At 43.1% G+C, this 19,159-nt stretch overlaps 1 protein-coding gene across 1 annotated transcript in view; it reads left to right on the top strand.

The window, feature by feature from the left end:
* MDGA2 (MAM domain containing glycosylphosphatidylinositol anchor 2) overlaps positions 1-19,159 on the top strand; it is a 180,022-nt gene that overhangs the window by 22,369 nt on the left and 138,494 nt on the right. The window contains exon 3 of the mRNA XM_075501584.1: positions 15,852-16,181. Within this exon, the coding sequence (XP_075357699.1) occupies positions 15,852-16,181 (330 nt within the window). The remainder of the gene's footprint in view (positions 1-15,851; positions 16,182-19,159) is intronic.

The following is a 19,159-nucleotide window of genomic DNA, read 5'->3' on the forward strand; positions in this document are numbered from 1 at the left end:
GGATGTAAGGTGGCTCCTCCATCCAGCAAGAGAGCAAAAATGCTGGGTAGCATCTTTGAAGGACACCTGTGCATCGGATCGGGAAACAGGTAGAGCCAGGGAAATGTTTCACAGGTCTTAAAGTACAGAGCACTGGAATGATTTGGAAGGGTGTCAGTGTCTACCAGCTTGGATTTGTTGCCTCATCAGCAACTTCTCCCATTACTGTCTTTAAATAGATCGCTTCGTCTCTTCCATTGTAACTGCAACATTTTTTTAGTGCCAATTGACTCTGACTGTGTGACTTTTCCCTTCTGCGAAGCGGAAACATAGTGTTTGGAGTTAATTTTTCAAAGGGGTGGGAATCCCTGTCAGTTTAAATATAAAGTAATAATTTTAAATGACCTGTGCTCAACATTAGCACAAAAGCTTTTGCTGAACAAAAAGCACGCTGGGGAAATGCATTTTAAGGCCGAGATTTCTGGAAGTACCTATTCCATTATGTCTTTAAAAACTGTATGTGAACTGTGTAGTAGTGACTGCTAAAAAGAAGGTGGAAAAAAAAGAAAAAGAACAGATGCAGATTGTGATAAATGACATTTTTGTTGCTTTTGTAATAGATGTAAAAAAAAAAAAAAAATCCTGTAATCTGGTATTACTGTTGTCCCTTCTCGCATACCCGCTTACCTTCTGGTTTCCTGCAACGGCTCTGTTTATCCCAAAGCTTTTTCTTAGGAATTTCCTTTGTGGGTTTAGAGCAGTTGCATGAAGTAAAGGATAAAAATAAGTCTGTCTGGTTACACATCAGCACCTCTGGTGTCACCCCTCGAAGATCCTCAAATGCTGTTAATTGAAATGTGACCAGGGCCCCCACGGGCTGATGCCGAGTGCCAGAACAGAGGCAAGGCTCACAAGTTTTATCCAAAAGGTGGAAATTGGGTTTTGGCAGCACCCGTGACAGTCGTCACCCGGTGGATCACCCGGCGGTTTTGCAGCTGCTGGATGCTGGCCAGCGGCCGAGCGATGTGTCCATCTGATGCACGTGATCGTTAGCTGGCATCATCTGTGACGGCGGGAGCGCTGGTTGGGGACGCTGGCTCCAGCATGCCAAGTTTAAAATGTTGGGGTTTTTGTGCAACTAGCAGGAGGAACTTTTTTTTTTTCCTCCTTCTTCTCCCTCTCTCTGTTTTCTGGGAAGGTCTCACAGCAGACTGATTATACTAGTGCTTATTTCATGGCTGGAGAAAGCCAAAGGCCTTGGCAAATATCCATACACATAAAACGGGCATTACTACACCATGCAGAAGCGATGACCACTGTTGACTTACTAATGAGGGACTGTGCAGGCGCGTGGAGCTCCGTCGTGCGTGGTGCTGCATGGCCGCGGGAGCTGCCGGCTTCGGGGGGCTGGCAGAGATGAGCTCCCCGGGATGCTTCAGTAGGGTGGAAATTCAGCAGCCCCTATGCTGGCTTTCGGTATCCAGTGATGGTTTCCTTGGGGCAGACTAGAAAGCAAGAGTGATTTCATGAAAGTGCCAAGGTTTTGAAATTCATATTCTGGAATAGGACTGGAAGGGCCCTCCTGGGTCATGGAATCCAGCTGTCTTTATTCCAGGCCTCCGTTTCATCTCATCTTATCTCTTGTATAATCTTTTTTTTGTAAAATGACCAACTCCACCTGCAGTTTCGATAGCTTCCAGCACCCTCCCAGCTCTTCTCAGGAGTCTCTTCCCATATCTCACTGCTCTGACGTTGAGATCCCCTCTCGTTGCCATCATAACGTGCCTGTGGTGGGTTTGCCATCTCTTGAAAGCAGCTTTGCTGTGGAGTGGCGTCAGGCAAGCTCTGCGAATGCCGTGCCGGGATGGGCTTTGCCTTTGCTGAACCACCGTGGCAGTTGGGCACCTTCACCCTGCCAGGGGCTCTCCCTGTCCTCCCTCTTGTATTATGCCAATGTATTTTTTTTTATCATAATCTTAAACAATTTACTTAACTCTTTGTTTTAACAGCATTCACTACTTTGCTTAGTTTCTGCTGTGTCTTGTCGGACAAGACAAACTACCTTCCTCTGGTGTGGGGTTTAAATGGACCTTTCAAAAATGTTTGCAAATGGGCTTTGGGAGAGACCCCTGCCCTGGATGAGGATGAATAGCTCTGTAAAGTGGAGGCTGGTCTCCCACCCCACGCCAGCCCTCCCCGCTCACCCGCAGGAGCCAGCACGGCTGCAGGCATCTCCCCAGGGCCTCTTCCAGCTTTTTAAGCATGAGTACAGTTTAGTCCAGAAAAGAGAAAGCCAGCCGGTTCTGATTCTTCCACCAAGAGATGCACCCTGTGAGTGGGATTTCAATGAGATAAGATTTTAGCCTAGAAAACCTGATCTTATGGCACATCCAGCGTGTTGCTACAGTCATAAGTTACCAGTGTGCTATCCTAAAAGTTTACAGCTCTGAGAATGAATGTGTAAAAAAGTTGAGCTTCAGAGTTTAATAAGTCCATTTATTTTTATTATCTGCAATAGTAGTCTCAGGCATGTGTGCTCTCTCCCAGACTGGAGTGTATCACGGACGAGTTCATAAAATGGTTCCATATAAAAATGTAGATGGTTTATTGATTCTTCTGCCCTTTCATTAGGACTTCCCAGAATTTTTGTGTGCAGAAATTCTATTTTTAAATAAGTTTGCTGCTCTGCAAAACATCATGTGGTCCTGTTGGGCACCACATATCTGTAAAGATATATATCAGAAGGGATTTCAAGAGGTAGTATTCATTTGATCTCTCTCCTTCTGACTTTTGCATTGTGGCTACTTCAGGTAGCCACATTATTTCTTCACTGGGGGCAAGCAAAAAAGTTATCCTTACTGTTGGTTGGCTAACAATTATTAACTACTAATGCATGATAAATTTTTTGGCAGAGGTGTGGTGTCATAGTTTAATGTTGTATTACATCTTGGCTGATTAATACATGATGAGGTCTGTGTAACCCTAATGACATTATAATTTTGGCAGAAAAAAATTGAGTTTTTCAAAGTTTTTTTCTCATCCTGAAGGGAGAGAAAGAGAAGAGAGGAGAAAGAACAGTGCGCAATGTTTTGTTCTGATGTTACCAAGATACTTTGATGACCTTGAAATGTGTTTTAAGGTACTTACTTGTATTGCATCAGACAGCTGTGAATGAGATTGGTAGGTCTCTGCCCAGTCTGACAAATCATTTTGGAAAGTTTTATAGGATCCTGATTAATTTTTGAGGCATTGAACTGTGGAAGAAAAACAAAGCGTTGAAGGGAAATGCATCCCATGTTGGAACAAATCCAGGATCTAACGAAATCCTGCAGTCGAATAAAGCTCTTGAGCCACACAAGAAGCAGGAGGTGGGGACAATCTGGTGTAGAAGCCTTGGAAACTGGGGATTTGCTCTAGGTTTTGGAAGAAAGGCAAGTACTGCGTGCTGAGTTTCATTTGCAGTGTGTGGGCAAAGAGTAGAGTGAAGATTTGCAATATATTCTTTTTGGGCATCCAGGAAAACTCAGCAGGGCTTCTTTTTTTTTTTTTTTTTTTTTTTTTTTTACAGCTTTGGCACAAGAATTAAATTTTATAAAGGCATTGGCCCTGGAAAACACCCAGCTGTAATGTGCAGAGGATTTATAATTTGTTTGGCAAGTGCACAGCCCACTGGGGATTGTGTCAGCTTCTCTGAATTGTTTAGTTTATATCCCAATTCTTGTCTGGCTTGTGATGACGCTTGTGAAGTTCCCATTGGCCTCTGAGAATGGGCAGTCCGTGGGATGGGGCAGCCCTGAGCCCACAGGTCTGGCTGGGATCACACGCCGTACGTTGGCTTGGCAAGCCATGGGACGGCGTGGGATTTCGTAGCGTAGGAAATGTTTTGGTTTTTTCTCCTTTCTTCCACTTAGGGTTTCAAAAAGCCCTGAGTGACAGCTGCCAATTTCTCTCCACTGCTTATTGATCATCCTTCATTCATTTTTTGCTGTTTCACTCTCATGTACCCACCTTGATGTGTTCGAATCATTATCTGCGTCTGCTTAAAATCAGAAATGAAAGCAGCTTTCCACCAGGCAGATGGGGCTGTGTTGTGTGCTGGTCCCTGGTAGGACACCAGTTTCTGTGCCCAAACCAGCTTTATACTGGTGTGACACCACTGGGGCGGCTCCTGGTTTTCGCAAGCAGGGAACCACAGCCAGAAGGTTGTGCAGTCTCCATCCCTGGAGGTTTTCAAGCCCTGAATGACCCGGTCTGAGCTCACATCTGGCCCCGCTTTGAGCAGGAGACTGCTCTAGAAACCTCCTGAGCTCCCTTCCCACCTGAATATTTCTATGAACCTATATGTCTTTGCTCTTCTGATGATGCTTATTTCTCTTGAATATTTACTTCTAAAAGCAGTTAAAAGAGAAACCATGCTGTGTTTCACATACTTTGATCTCGGCTTCATCTATTTAATGGATCTATACTGAGTAACTTGTAAACTGAAATCTTCTTCATTACAGAGAAGTATACACCTCCCCTTCCTTCAAAAGAAAAGCAGGGAAAGAAATAGGAGCTAATTAACTAGAGCACACGTAAAAACAGACACCTGCTACATGGCATCTCCAGAATAATAAATCCTTTTCTTTTAAAAATTAAAAGCATTTATAAAAATAGAGAGAAAACCTGAAATCTCTCCCCAGTATTTGCATTTAAATTGAAAATGTGAATGCATCTGGTCTTGTAAGTGCCAAATAATTACTTGATATTAAAAAGTTTGGAGATGCTCTAGTAGAAGATGCTTGACAACTTAATTATTCTGATAGCTACTGAAAGTTAAGGTGTAAAAAACTTTAAGCTAAAACCATGTTGACAGAAGCAAAATGAACTGTTGGTAAAATGCAGAGAATATATGTCTTTTTTTAGCAAGACTATACTTCAAGTCTGTCTTTGGATAGGAAGGAGACTAAAGGGAACATGCAGGCAGCATAATTTTGCCAAAATTATCTTCCGGAGTCCTAAATACGTATTTAAGAAATTTGAATTTTGAGAGTGGCCAATGTTGGTGCATTCTCCCCAAAAGCTCTGTGAATGTTTATGTAGTTATGCTATTTTTTAATGTTCTCCTTATGACCCAAACAAGGTGCACCCTGCCTGCTCGCTCGGCAGGCGTATTTTCTGCTGGAAAGAGTTCTCTTATGTGAAAATGTCAAATAGCATTATATGCTGCTAATGCAGGTGAAGCTCTGTGCAGAGCTTATGGGTGATTTTATTTGATGTTAGACTGACTTTCTAATTCTGAGCAAAATGTACAGACCTCCTTTCAGAATAAGGAAGTTTCCATATCTCAGCAGTGGACCAAGCAGTTTTACAGGGTTACAGAGATGAACCCTAAGGTAAGAGAGCTTTCCCTGCTAGAGGAGAAATAAAACAACAGTGTGATGCTGACCTTGGCAGACCAGAATGAATCTGAATAACAGAGTACAAAATAGATGCAACTGCCGTGTGGGCAAGCTGGCAAGACCAAGTATTTCATTCAAAAAGTGCTGTGGGCTGGTGCTATGCAGAAGATGTTGAGGGATCTACCTCATCCACTCTCTTTTCATCCAGTTTAGTGTTTCTGTAAGAGAAAAAGGTGAAGTCCGCGACTGGATACAAGGTGGTCATTCTGGGAGTTTCTAGGTCCTGTGAACTGGCTGGAAGGCAAAGCACATGTTGGCAGATTTCCACAATTTTGTGTTTTGAGGGGGTTTATTGCTTGCTTTGGTTTCAAGAATGACCAGGAAGGGTGACTGTTCTTACTGAGAGACATTGAGATGTGCACTGATTCGGTCTGTGTGGTGGATTTGCAGACTGCCAGGTCACATCTGCCATGGCGTTATTTGAGACCCAGTTTAAACACCCTAGGGAGAGTGTGATCTGTGGTGCAGGATGGTTTTCAAGATAGCTAAGAGAAAAAAAGCAAAATCTGGATGGAAAGAGGTGTCTGTTGCCTCACAATCACACTTCGATTAAAAAACCCACAAAACAGCGTGATTATAGTAGCTGAGTGTTAGAATAGCACAAGAAATCAAAGGTGAACAGTGGAAGGAGGAAACAGAAGGACTTGCAGAAACCTTGGCATATCCAGAGGGAAGAGCTCAGGCACCCAAAGCTGCTACTTGAGCAGCTCAATTTGCTGCCGGTGTGCTGTCTAATTAGAAGTGCTCAGTGCACAGTGACAATGAGGAACTGCAGATGGAACTGTGACCTGCAGCTTTTCTTTTCTTTATCCGTTATTTTAATTAGTGAGCAGCAGATGTAGGAGCCTTTAACCATATATTTTAGCCTTTCTTAAATGTATCTTCTTTAAGTAACTCTGAAATAGGACTTACTTTTCTTTTTATTTTCTTTTTTTTTCCCCCTTCTGTTTATATTATTCCCTCAAAATCCATTAATCTTATTTCTCTTGCTGTTTGGAAAATTGACTTCTTAAAGCACCAGCTGGACACGGAGTTTTTATCCAACCATTTCAACAACTGCATCCCGTTAGTAAAGTTTCCTATTCTTTATTGTCCGAGAGTGACACCCTGCTCCAAACCCCAAACCACCAACACATCATGAGGTCTAGTTTCACTAGAGCAAAATTGTCTACCCCTGACCTGGCTACAGGTTGCTTCATTGAAGTATGGCATGAAGCACGTGTCCAGGTTGGATCTTACGTATGTTTGGACGTGAAGCTAAGCTGAGACATTGCTTTTCATCAAGTGTTGATGTGGCCGTGATGTTCACAGAAGAATAGTGTGGCCTTAGAAAGGATTCAGTCTGTAAATGTGGTCTCCTGTTTGTTATGGGAATTTTCCATGCGTGATTGCACGTCCATAACAGTGCTGGGTGTGATGGACGACAGTCGGTCATCAGAAAGGAACAGACGTTGTTATGTACAAGACACTTCAGAGTAGGCTCATCTGTGTCCAGAGTTGATGTGTGGCCTGTACAGTTGTTACAAACCAGATAAACTTTCATTATGGAGAGCTGATATCTGCAAACTTTTTTACGTGGAGGTGGTTTTGCTCTTCTGTTTTAGAGTTAGGCTAGAAGACTGTAATACTGAATGATTTTCTTTTTGTTATTTTGCTTTCAAATGTTTTGCTGGTTAACAAAAGCAAATTTGAGTTTTCAGTGTTCCATATACACAAAATAATGTCAAAATGTATTTTAATGTAACAGAATGAAGTTTAATGGACTACACTGTGGTATTCACCAGTGAGAAGGATATTTTGTACAGTTGTTAAATTGTCTCTACTCAGATTAGCTGTTTGATAATATAGTTTAAGGCAATATCCTGTAGGATACTGAAGACAATGCAGCTTTGTTGCCCATGGCCAAAATAAACAAAGACACTGTGTTTCTTTGAAGCTTATGATAGGAACTTCTATTTTGCTTCTATTGGTTTGATAGCGGTAGACATGTTAATGAAGAAAGAAACATTAGAGAAGGATTTCCATGAGTATTTCTTCACTGGGAATGACTTTTTATTTAGTACAGAGATCCGTTTATGCTGGGCTTTCACATAAAAGTAAATAAATCAGACAATGTGGACTGCACTGCAGCTGCCAAGGTGTGGTACTGGAGCAGATCCTTTGTTTCATACATTCATTCATTTAATCACTCAGACAAACAAATCTGAAACCCAGCCCAGTTGTGTAGCTGTTGGATCATAGCTTTGACAAAAGGTGTCTAAGAAAGCATCAGGAGGTATTAACAGTTGATTTGTTGTTTGCCTGCATTGCAAGGGAGCGTGGTAGGATGGTCCCTGTCTCATGGGAAACCAGTGTTACAGACTCCTGGTCAGCTGGTGGCCCATGATCCCCCAATGTAAACACAGATCTTTTTTTCACTTAGCAGAGAAGATCTGCATATTAGTCCAAGTTTGTGCTTGGTTTGCAATTAGTTATGTGTGTCATTGCAATACAGCAAAGCTCAGGTCACAGAAATGATGCATCAGAGTAATGACATAGGTTGAAATGTGCCTTTTTCTCTGCTGTTTGAGGTTTGAAACAGAAGGAGCATAAATAATTGAGAATTCCTGCGGTAAAACATCACTTGATGTACTACTACGCATTTTTGTGTGCCTTTAACGATAGTGAGCCAAGTAATTTTATTTTTTCCTTATTTCTCAGTGATGGGATACTTACGATTTTATAAAGATCATGTGTTAGCCATGGAATCCACCAAGCCAGATCCAGGTGCTTACGCCACATATATTAAATGCATCCATTCTGGATGTTGAACTTGTGTATTTAACCAACCGCTGTATGTATTTGTTCCTGAAATTCTATATTACAAAGCTGGCACCTTAAGCCCAGACAGGCACAGGTGAGCTGTGTCTGACACCTCCACAGCTGCAAGCCAAATCAGTGAATTGCTCTTTGAAGGGAAGGAAGCTGAGTTTTTATTTTCCTCCACAAAATCTGGCAACCAGCAAAGACTACAAGTATGAGCAACAGCATGCAATGAGAAAAGCTGGCTTCTCAAGATGTCTTGATAGATTAGGGAAAAGGTTTAGGTTTACGAATACACTTTACAAGTCTTTTAGGGACTATCTAAAAATCTTTGTTGTAAGGCTGTGAATCTTTTGAATTGCAGTTGTGCAAAAGCAGGATTGCTTTTCCCATCCGTAAGGCTCTGAGGAGATGAGGGACCTGGTGTGATTGAGGCAAGAGCTGGTGATAAGAGTTGACTTTCTTTACCTGCCGCCTGCCTTCTATCTTTCTCTCAAGAACCAATGAATCATCCCAGTAATCATCTTTTGGTACAAAGATCACAGCAGTAACGTGGAGAGTTGATTCTCAGTCTTTTAAAGCAAGCAGCGTACGTCTGGATTAACAGCCTGGTGTTTCTAGAGAATGAAGCTGGGTTTAGCAGCTCGCTTTCCAAGCAAGCTGTTCCCACAGTGCTTTTTCTGCTTTTTTCTTTTGATGTGAAACGGAAGTCAAGGCAAAGGACTTAATCCACAGCACATAGAAGTCATGGAAGGACCGTCGTTCACTGTGGTGAACTTTGGATCAGATCTTTTGTCTTTTCCTTGCTGTTTCTCTGCAGGCCATTGGCCTTAAAAATATGATCAAGAATCTTTCTGATTAGCACAAACTCTTTTTCATGCATGTGAAAAGAAAACGTTAGAGGTCAGTAACATCGACGCACTAGGAAGGGATGCTGCCTTGCCTGACCCAGGGGCTGCAGTGGAAACGCAGAATGCCCAGCGGTTTTTTCTTCTTGCTGAAGATCCTGGGAAGTGAGCTGGGTCTGGAGGTGAAGGTATTGGCACTTACTTGATAAAATGCCAGTGCTGGGTGCTCAGAAACAAGTGGCATGCTGGATGTTGAGTTCACCAAGTCTCTAAAATGTACTTGTGGTGCTCCAAGACACGTGCAAGTCTTTATATCTGCTTGGCAGATTCTCAGTTGACATTCTCATCTTGTTCACTGGGAACAAGTTAAAACAAAATTGCTCATGAGCCTTAACAAAATGTGAAAGGGAACAATCAAAATTAGTCGAAGCCACTTCTGGTGAGAGCACAGAGGTTGGACCTCATGTGGCATCCAACTGCTCGGTCAAGCTTAAAATCAGTAATTTGCACAGTTCTGCTACTTAATATTGCTGTTGCCGCGGGCTGCACACAGACACGAACATCAGCAAACACAAAGCCGAGCACTCCCCGATGTCCTGCGTCGGCTTAGGAAGCAGCCAGTGGCCAGTAGTTATGATGTCCAGCTCTGCGGATAGTGCAGCAGCTAATGTATTCAGCTATGGTGTTTGATGCCATTCATATATCCTGAAATGTGCATTCACGAGATATGAACATTTTGATGCATTAAAGGAGCATTTTGGTTGATCAGGGTGGGGGTGGGAAGGTACGACTTAACCTGATGAATGCAAATAGACCTTATTTGAGATACTGAAATGCATTTTATTACTTTGAAATGTAATTAATGAGGGAGGGCAAAGACAGCGTTGTGAGGAGTTTGAGGACAAAAATTGTTTCATCTTTGTTTATTTGATCACATCATAGTTCTCTGGAGCCTCTTTGGAGAAAGACTGGCACTTTCCTGAGTCTCAAAGTGCAGTTACAGACTTATTTGCACATTTGCTGCTATTTTGTAGCCCTGTGCGTTGATAATGTTCTGAAATCTCTGCTGGGATGCTGCTGTGGTTAGCATGTCTGCAGCACCATCTCCCACATTTTGCTGGTTAACCCTGTGTCTCTTTTATTTGCTATATCTTACCCCATGGACACCTTCCAATGATGCCTCAATCGTAACTGATAATACGGTGGAAAAAAAAAGTCAGAATCCATTGCGTGTTTCAATATACTTGACATTTTAGGAGGATGCCTGGAAATTATGGTCCAAGAACCTACACATGAGGATAATCCAAACCACTGTTCTATGGGGCTTGACTGTGCACGCACACCTGTGTGCAGAATACATACAGAAATCAGTTTTCCATTACCTGGTGAATTTGTACCAGGCTCAAGTCAGGTGTTCCCAAAAGGTCAGTACCTGACACACAAATCAGGCAGGTCTGAAGTCTTTTAGGAGACCTCATCCAGCATATGTGAATCCAAGACTCTACACCTTCTTGCCTGCAAGAAGCAGCTTTGTATTCCCAAGACTGCTGAAGGCATGGTCACTCTGGAGAGGTCTACTGACCCCGTGTCACTTCGCCAAGGGCAACGCTGTTAGTTCTGGGTCTGAGACTAGCTTAATGGGGCCCTTCATTGCTGTAACAACTTTTCTTTCAAAGACCTGAGCAGGGTCATCCCAGCCCCTCCTGTCTCTACCACCCAAGAGTGCCCTAAACTCTGACTTACACAGTCCCCTTCTCCATCTCAGCATACCTGAGAGTGGTTCATCTGCTCGGAAGGGTTTCTGACCTGGTAGGTCAGGAAGTTTCCAGTATGTGAAGTGATTTGAAGTCTCATCAGTCTGGAGTGGGAGATCCACGTTCAATTTCCCCTTCCTACAAATGAGCTCTAGCTCCTGAGATGCTGTAGCACTGTAGCTGCTACTGCCATTTTCAGGGTTTGGGGAAGGGAAGTTTATTACTACTTAGGGGCGGTGGCAGTACTGCGGTGCTTTCTATCCTTGAAAACGAATGGTGGAGCAAGCCCACCAGGAATTCCTATGAGAGGCACTCTAGTTTTTGGGCTGCTTCTGGGCCAAATATTGAGCAACCCAGCACTCTCACATCTGGGACAATTCTGGCCATAGTCCCGGGTCAGAGAAGCGTGTCTGCCCATCATGGCCCCACGCTGCTCCCTGCTCCCGCCGTCCTCCAGCTCCACATGCCTGCAGCTATCGGACGGCTTTGGGCACCTGTGGTTCTTTTCTTGGGGACATCTTGCAGGTATGGATGGTGATTTTCATGTGCTTCGGTGGCACGTTAGAAATCCCAAGATACACAGGTTAATTGTAGAGATCACAGTGTTTATTCTGGTGCCAAGTGAGATTAGGGATTTAGAGATATGGGTGGCTTAATGATCTAACTTAACTCTGAAAAGATACTGTGTTTTAAAGTTAAATTTTTTGCTGATTTTGTTGGTAACAGAAGAAAATGCTGGTAGCTGTGCAGTTTGTGGAGTCTTGGAGAATGGGGTTATGAAAACAGTACATTGACTTTCAACCATACGTTGTAGTTACACAGCTGTTGGATTGTTTGATGTGGGGATTTCCTGGCTGTTACTGAGGAATATAGTGTGTACGTTCACATGGCTTAAGAGATGTTAAGAGGTTTCATTTGGGGAATAGAGCAAAGAGACTTTTTCCTTCACTTCAGAATTTCTAGAAACTCCCTTACCTTTTTCTATGTAGTGCACGGAGTCACAGCCCTCCTCTGAACTCCTTGTATTTGGATGTATGGAAAAATGCTTAGCTCACCTATATGCACAGTTCTTTGGTGATTAGAGTTTGCTGTAGCAGATCAGGACGCTGGATGATCCAGCCCAGGTAATTCTTGTACCTAACACTCAGCCTGCTTAAAACCAAACCAACAAGCATCAGCCACAAAGCTTAGTTGTTTTTGTAATTTAGTCCATGAACTCTTCCTGGCCTATAAAGTAAGTGGCTTATGGCCCAAATTTTGAGGTTCTGTACCCATTATCTTAGCTTGCAGACAGTATTGTAGCACTCGCCATAACAAAGGACAGATGAAAGTTAATGTGACTTTTCTATTAGACCTTGTTGTTCCTTTATAGGAATGAGAAACTGCTGAAATGGTCTGTATGAGCGCTCAAAGCAAAGGAGGAAAATTAAGAAATAAAAATAGTTTATTGAGGTTATTAGCAACTAATTCTGTTTGAAATGTGCTACTCATCATGCCTATCATGAGTTATTTTTTCTTTTTCCCCTCTCTGAAAATTATTTGCATAATATATATACTGGTTTTTGCGTATGCAAGCATTGTTTGTTCTTCCATTTTCAAACAAAGAAGTTCGGTTTGTGTTTCAAAGTTACTTGCTGTGGCAGTTTCCAACTGTCACACAATGTATGGTTCATTGTCTTGAATCAAAGCCTGTGTTCACTCTGCTTCCTGGGGAACCGGCTGCAGCTTGTAAAAGGGAATGAGAGATGCTCAGTAAAGACTAGTGCGTTTTGGTGCAAATTTAATCTTGATAAAACTCACGAAAATTTATTAAATAAACTAAATAATAATAAGTTCTTAAAAAAACATCAACCACTTGGGTTCTTGAATACACGTTTACAAATAAAATAGCAGCACCCAGACAAACGCCTTTCATGCCATACCTGATCAGCACAGCAAACGTAACACTTTTTTCATTCTCTGATTAAAAGGGCTGGTTTCCTCAATGGAAGAAGTTTCTCACACCATGTGTGAGGGGGTGTCCGCAAGTAGCCAGATTTTATGCTTCTTTCCCCACATTGGAAAAAAACCCTAATTATTAATTAAATGTTAATTCTTTTCAAAGTTGTGAAAGTGCTAATTCAGCATGGCATTTGCAAGCTCCAAAGCGTTGTTTTATTCAAGGAGCTACTGAGCTAACAAAATTGAGTCTGAATTAGCATTTTCACCACTTGTAGAGAAGTAAGGAGCTGACGCACCACACTTTCTTAGCGTGCTTGGTGCCTCGTACATCTATTTCCATTTGACGTTGTTACGCTTTCTCTACGCAGCAAGTGAAAAGTACATATTGCCTGAAGTATGGCATCCAGGGACATTTTCAGCTCGTAGCCTTTGCTGTTTGTAACAACGTCGCACTTCATTGGCTGTAAGCATGTAAATATTTAAGGCCGGACAGGAGAGTGCTGCAAATGGGTCCTTTACTCAAACGTTCCCCAGGTGGGACCCTGTGCATGGATGGGGGGGCAGAGAGAGCAGGAGGGGACAACTTGGCAGACTTTTCAACAGAAGTCAGCACAATGGCAAGAAATGGTGGATTTAAATATTTGTCTTCCAGTGCTTGCGTTCAACCTGAGTACTTGCTTGTAACATTTCTAACTGGTATTTTCATTGTGGGACTTTCCGTTTGGAGATAGCATATATAAACACACATACATACTTATGCACACATATATAGAGGGAGAGGGATCTTGGGATTGTGTAAGTAGCATTTTATATTCAGTACATCAAAATATATGTGTATTTGAAGGACTTAATGGCTGATTCTGAGGCACTCTTCCAAAAATAAGTATCATACCAACACTGCTTTAGAGCAATCACTTTATTGATGTAAATGATGATAGGTTCTGGATAGTTTTACGCTCATTTAAAGAGTGACAAGAAAAAATCAGATAAGTGAGTTGCAGTATTATTTTGCTCCTGTGCAGCAGATTGATGAGGGAATGCTAGTAAAAGATGCTGGTCTCACCAGGAAGATGGTGGGGAATAGTATTTTCCAGAGTGGCTGTGCCCCGTGTGGGTGTGGAGCCCTCCTGGGCACTGAGCCTGCCTTTGAAATGGCCTCAAAAAACTCATCTTCCTTGGGGTTCCCATCTGAAACACTGAGACTGCCTTATCTCTGCTTTGCTGTGGTTTAGAGAATTAATTGAGTTTGTATTGCAGGCTTGAATAGTCTTGGATGCAGATAGAGATTCTTGGGATACATTGTCCCTCTCCAAGTGATAACGTTCTTCTGTCAGTTGTGTGTGCAACCTTCAGCCTCAGGTTGCTCCTGCGAGTACGGGATGGGTTTTCCTCGTCTGACAAGACCCAGCCAGGGAAGTGCAACCACGGTGCTCGTGACAGGCTCTCCCGCCTGGTTATATCTCAGAAAAGCATCCTTTTGGCATTGACCATTGCTAAGGCGTTGTGGTGGTTTAGCCCCAGTTGGCAGCTAAGCCCCACCCAGCCGCTCGCTCACTCCCCCACAGTGGGATGGGGGAGAGAATCAGAAGGGTAAAAGTGAGAACACTCGTGGGTTGAGATAAAGACAGTTTAATAGGGAAAGCAAAAGCCGCGCACGCAAGCAAAGCAAAGCAAGGAATTCATTCACTGCTTCCCATGGGCAGGCAGGTGTTCAGCCATCTCCAGGACAGCAGGGCTCCATCACGCCTAACGGTGACTTGGGAAGACAAACGCCGTCACTCCAAATGTCCCCCCCTTCCTTCTTCTTCCCCAGCTTTATATGCTGAGCATGACATCATATGGTATGGAATAGCCCTTTGGGCAGTTTGGATCAACTGTCCTGGCTGTGCCCCCTCCCAGCTTCTTCTGCACCCGGCAGAGCATGGGGAGCTGAAAAGTCCTTGACCAGTGCAGCAACAACTCAAACATCTCTGTATTATCAACACTGTCTTCAGCACAAATCCAAAACACAGCCCCATACCAGCCACTATAAAGAAAATTAACTCTATCCCAGCTGAAACCAGGACAGGCCTGAGGATGTACTTTCAGCCCCCTTACCTTTTAGAGCTGGCAGCGATGTCCCCACCTGAACAAGGCAGTGCAGTCGGCCACCGCTGCTGTGGGGTTGGGTGGGTGAGGCAGCCTGCCTCCGGGCAGCCGCGGGATGGAGGGAGCCCTCCAGGCTGCCACGGGCGAGGAGCAGGGCGTGTAAACCGGGGCAGGCTGTAGCCTCAGGCATGCACTTACCTCTTCTCATTTAACCAGCTGGCACAAAGCTATTTTGCATGGCCGTGTTTGTTTCCAGATAGATTGGAGATGACACCAGTGGTTGTATTAGTGATGTTAGGTTGATATCTCTATTTTCTCTTCTCTCAGTGCTCTGATAGCATGGGGGTGCGGAAGGGCTTGTAAATACCTCCAGAGACAGGTAACAAACATTGAAGATTCATGAATTATTTTGCTTACTTTTCAGTTATCAGCAGCTTCAGCCTAATTTAGGTGCTGTGACTTCCTATTTTTCATTTCGGAAATGACAAGTACTTTAACAATGTATAATCTGTGATGATATTTGATTAAGATTTGATCCTACAAAAAATTAACCATGTGCTAAATGTGTGCATTGGAATCTTCGGTGACTTCCCGAGCATCACAGAATCATAGAATGGTTTGGGTTGGCAGGGACCTTTAAAGGCCATCTAGTCCAACCCCCCTGCCACGAGCAGGGACATCTTCAACCAGATCAGGTTGCTCAGAGCCTCAGCCAGCCTGACCTTGAACGTTTCCAGGGATGGGGCATCTACCACCTCTCTGGGCAACCTGGGCCAGTGTTTCACCACCCTCATTGTAAAAAAATGTCTTCCTTATATCTAGTCTGAATCCACCCTCTTTTAGTTTAAAACCATTACCCCTTGTCCTATCGCAACAGGACCTATTAAAACCGTATGGAGGCATAAAGTGAAGGATGAGCATGGTAAGTCTTTGCACAGTCAAAATATGCAAAATTGGTACTTTATTATAGTAAACTTTTTTCTTTTTAAATATTTTAGCCTTAAAAAAAGGACGTTTTTGGATCACCCCTGACCCATATCACAAGGACGACAACATCCAGATTGGGCGAGAGGTGAAAATCTCCTGCCAGGTGGAAGCCATCCCTTCTGAAGAGCTTACGTTCAGCTGGTTTAAAAATGGACGTCCCTTGCGAAGCTCTGAAAGGATGGTCATCACACAGACTGACCCCGATGTTTCACCTGGCACCACAAACCTGGACATAATTGACTTGAAATTCACTGACTTTGGGACATACACATGCGTTGCGTCTCTGAAGGGAGGTGGCATATCGGATATCAGCATTGATGTCAACATCTCCAGCAGTACAGGTAAGGAGGCTCTCTTTGATACCACTTATACTTCGATATAGCCAAACTATATCCTTGACTCACAGAAAAAGGTGTATATGCAGGGCGCTTCTCAGCATGGGGATATCCAAGCAGACCCTAGATCAGGAGCTGAGTTGCTTTGATTAAAGGACGGAAACTTGGCATGTGATGCACTCCCCCAAGAACACACTACTGTCTGATTTACCCAGACAAACCCTCTTTTACTGTCAGAAAAGTTATTGCTTCTATAAAAGAAACTATTGCTTCTAGGACTTCAAGGCATCCAGAGTCATGAAAAAAAATAGCTGGTAGGAAATTACAAGGAGAAACAGGAGGGTGTTACGTTAACCAAACTGAACCCATCCAGCTACTCTAATAGAACAGCACGTGCCAAGTACGGAAGAAGGAGCTCTTTTTTCTTAAAGATTATGCATTGCATGTTGGTGAATCATGCTATTCCAAACAGGCAAAAAGTTTAAGGTACCTATTATATGTATTTCCACATCAGCGATTGAAATGTGTCTCTGATGAGCTAGAGCCTTGGCTATTGCTTTGACTGATAATAAATATCTTGTTATTCCTACTACAGAGTAGGAATATGTAACACAATAGTAGTTGCCTGCTTTTCTTTATCTCGTTGCTAAATACTTGTTTGTAACCAATAGATTTCATAGACTTTTCCCCCCAATAGTTGACTTTAATAACTGAGGTAGTCCATGTTAATAAAATGAACTAGAAAACAACCTGAATGCAGAATTTTTTTCCTGCCAAAAATTAGTTACAACAACAACAAAAAGAGTTGTTGCTGGTTGATTTCTACAGAGAAGGATAAAAAAAAAAAGTTTGTTTTCAGAACACTATTTTATGTTAAAATGCAGAGGCAAATAGTGTCAGTATTATATCTACTATCCATCCTATCTTTTATATGAAGCGTTGCTGTGCTTTTCCTCAGATTGTGCTTGTTATTCACTGGGGTAAGGCATGCGGTGCATGCCATTTGGAAGTAAGATGATAAAGAACACACTGGAAAACATTTTTATAGCGTGGAAGGAAAATGTTTAATAGACATCTTCTGACCCCTTTTTGCCAAACACATTCACGTATATGCTTTCTACTTTTTCAAAAGATTAAATGCACACTTTTTCCTCAAAGAGCATATCCACGTTTCTATTCTCCAAATTTTACATCATCAGTAATACTTTGCAAATACATGTCACACCTAAACAATCTCTCTTACAACTTCAAAGATAAGTTATTGTTTAGATTTTAATACATGAACTTGCCCTCCATCTTCAGTTCAATACCGGTACCATGGATCCCACTTGAGCACCCGATTGCTTCTGACGTGAGTCTGGAAGGTTTGCCCACTGAAAGGGTTTCATGAAGAATATTATGTACAACAGGGAGATGAGACAGGATTGACCTGTCATTTGGATAGGAGCCTGGGAAGTAAAGCCACGTGATGGAGGTAGGGGCCACTTAAGCAAAATGGACATGTATAAGCCCATGGGACTGGATAGGAGGTATCTAAGGAAACTGACCAGTGTCACTTCAAGGCCACTTTATTATCTTTGAAAAGTCGTGGCGACCTAAGGAGATCCAACAAAGACTGGAAAAACTGAAATTTTAGCCCATCTTCCAAGAAGGCAAGAAGGAGATGTAGGGTGTACAGGCTAGTCATCCTCACCTCAGTCCCTGGGAAGGTCAGGGAGCATGTTCTCCAAGAAGCCATGTCAATCCATGTGAAGGACCAGGAGGTGACTGGAAGCAACCAGCATGGATTATCAGAAGCGAAGTGTGCCTGACCCAACCTGGTCGCCTGCTGTGATAAGAAGACTGTCTCTGTGGGCAAGGGGAGGGAAAGGAAAGCTGTTTGCCTTGACTTTAGTAAAGCCTTCAGCACAGTCTTTTGTAGCATCTTTATAGCCAAACTGGTGAAGCAGAGTTTGGAGAGGTGGACTGGGCATAAGGTGTGTTTGGAAAATGAGATGCAGAGAGTTGTGTTCACTGATAGAGAGTCAAAATTTGTGTGTGTATAAGTGAACAAGCAGTCAGCATTTACACGGTTCACCTTTGCTGTGTCCCACCTTGAAACATAATGCACACATGCACAAACCTTGAAAGACAGGAGGAAAACACTAATTTTTTCTAGTTTAGTTAGTTCTTATTTTATTATTTGCTATTTATTTTCTATTTGTGTTATTGTTTAGGGATCCTTGAGTATTTTACTTCTTTTTGCTAAATTTTGTAAGTATAAAGCAGAAGTATTTATTTTTGCTCTTTGATAACTCTTGAAATGATTTTGTGCAATTTTGTAGACTTTTAGTTAACTTCAGAATGACTATTCTGGAGCAATGCAAGGAGCTTGGGGAGGTAGTTGTGAAGGGCTGTTCCCTTGCAGTGGTCCAGGCTGGGGCTGTCTGGCCAGGGAGCAGCTCTGCAGAGTCCTGGTAGGCAGCAAGTGGACGTGAGCAGCAGCGTGCCCTGGCAACGATGGAGGCCAATGGATACCGCATCCAGTTTTGGACCCCCGATGCAGGAGAGGCTTCAACAAACTGGGGCGAGTCCAGTGGAGACCGTGAAGGTGGTCAAGAGTGGCTGGAGGAAGGAGGCTTGTCCAGCCTGGAGAAGACACAACCCTGGGGCACCTAACAGCAGCCATCCCCTGCCTATAAGGGAGGTATCAAGAGGATGGAGCCAGGCTTTTTGCAGCAGTGGGTACTGGGAAGGTGAGAGGCAACGGGCATGAGTTGAAAAGAGAAGTTCGGACTGGATATAAGGAGCAACTTTTTCCCCATGAGGACGTCCGAGCAGGAAACGGACATTGTGGGATCTCCATCCTGGGAGGTTTTGAAAACCTGATAAAGCCCTGAGCAGCCTGGTCTGACCTCGCATCTGGCCATCCTTTGAGTTGGGGCTTGGACTAGAGACCTCCTGAGCTCCCTTCCTACCTCAATTATCCCATGAAGACTGTAGGA

This window comes from Mycteria americana, chromosome 5 (genome assembly GCF_035582795.1).
Source record: "Mycteria americana isolate JAX WOST 10 ecotype Jacksonville Zoo and Gardens chromosome 5, USCA_MyAme_1.0, whole genome shotgun sequence".
Taxonomy (NCBI): domain Eukaryota; kingdom Metazoa; phylum Chordata; class Aves; order Ciconiiformes; family Ciconiidae; genus Mycteria; species Mycteria americana.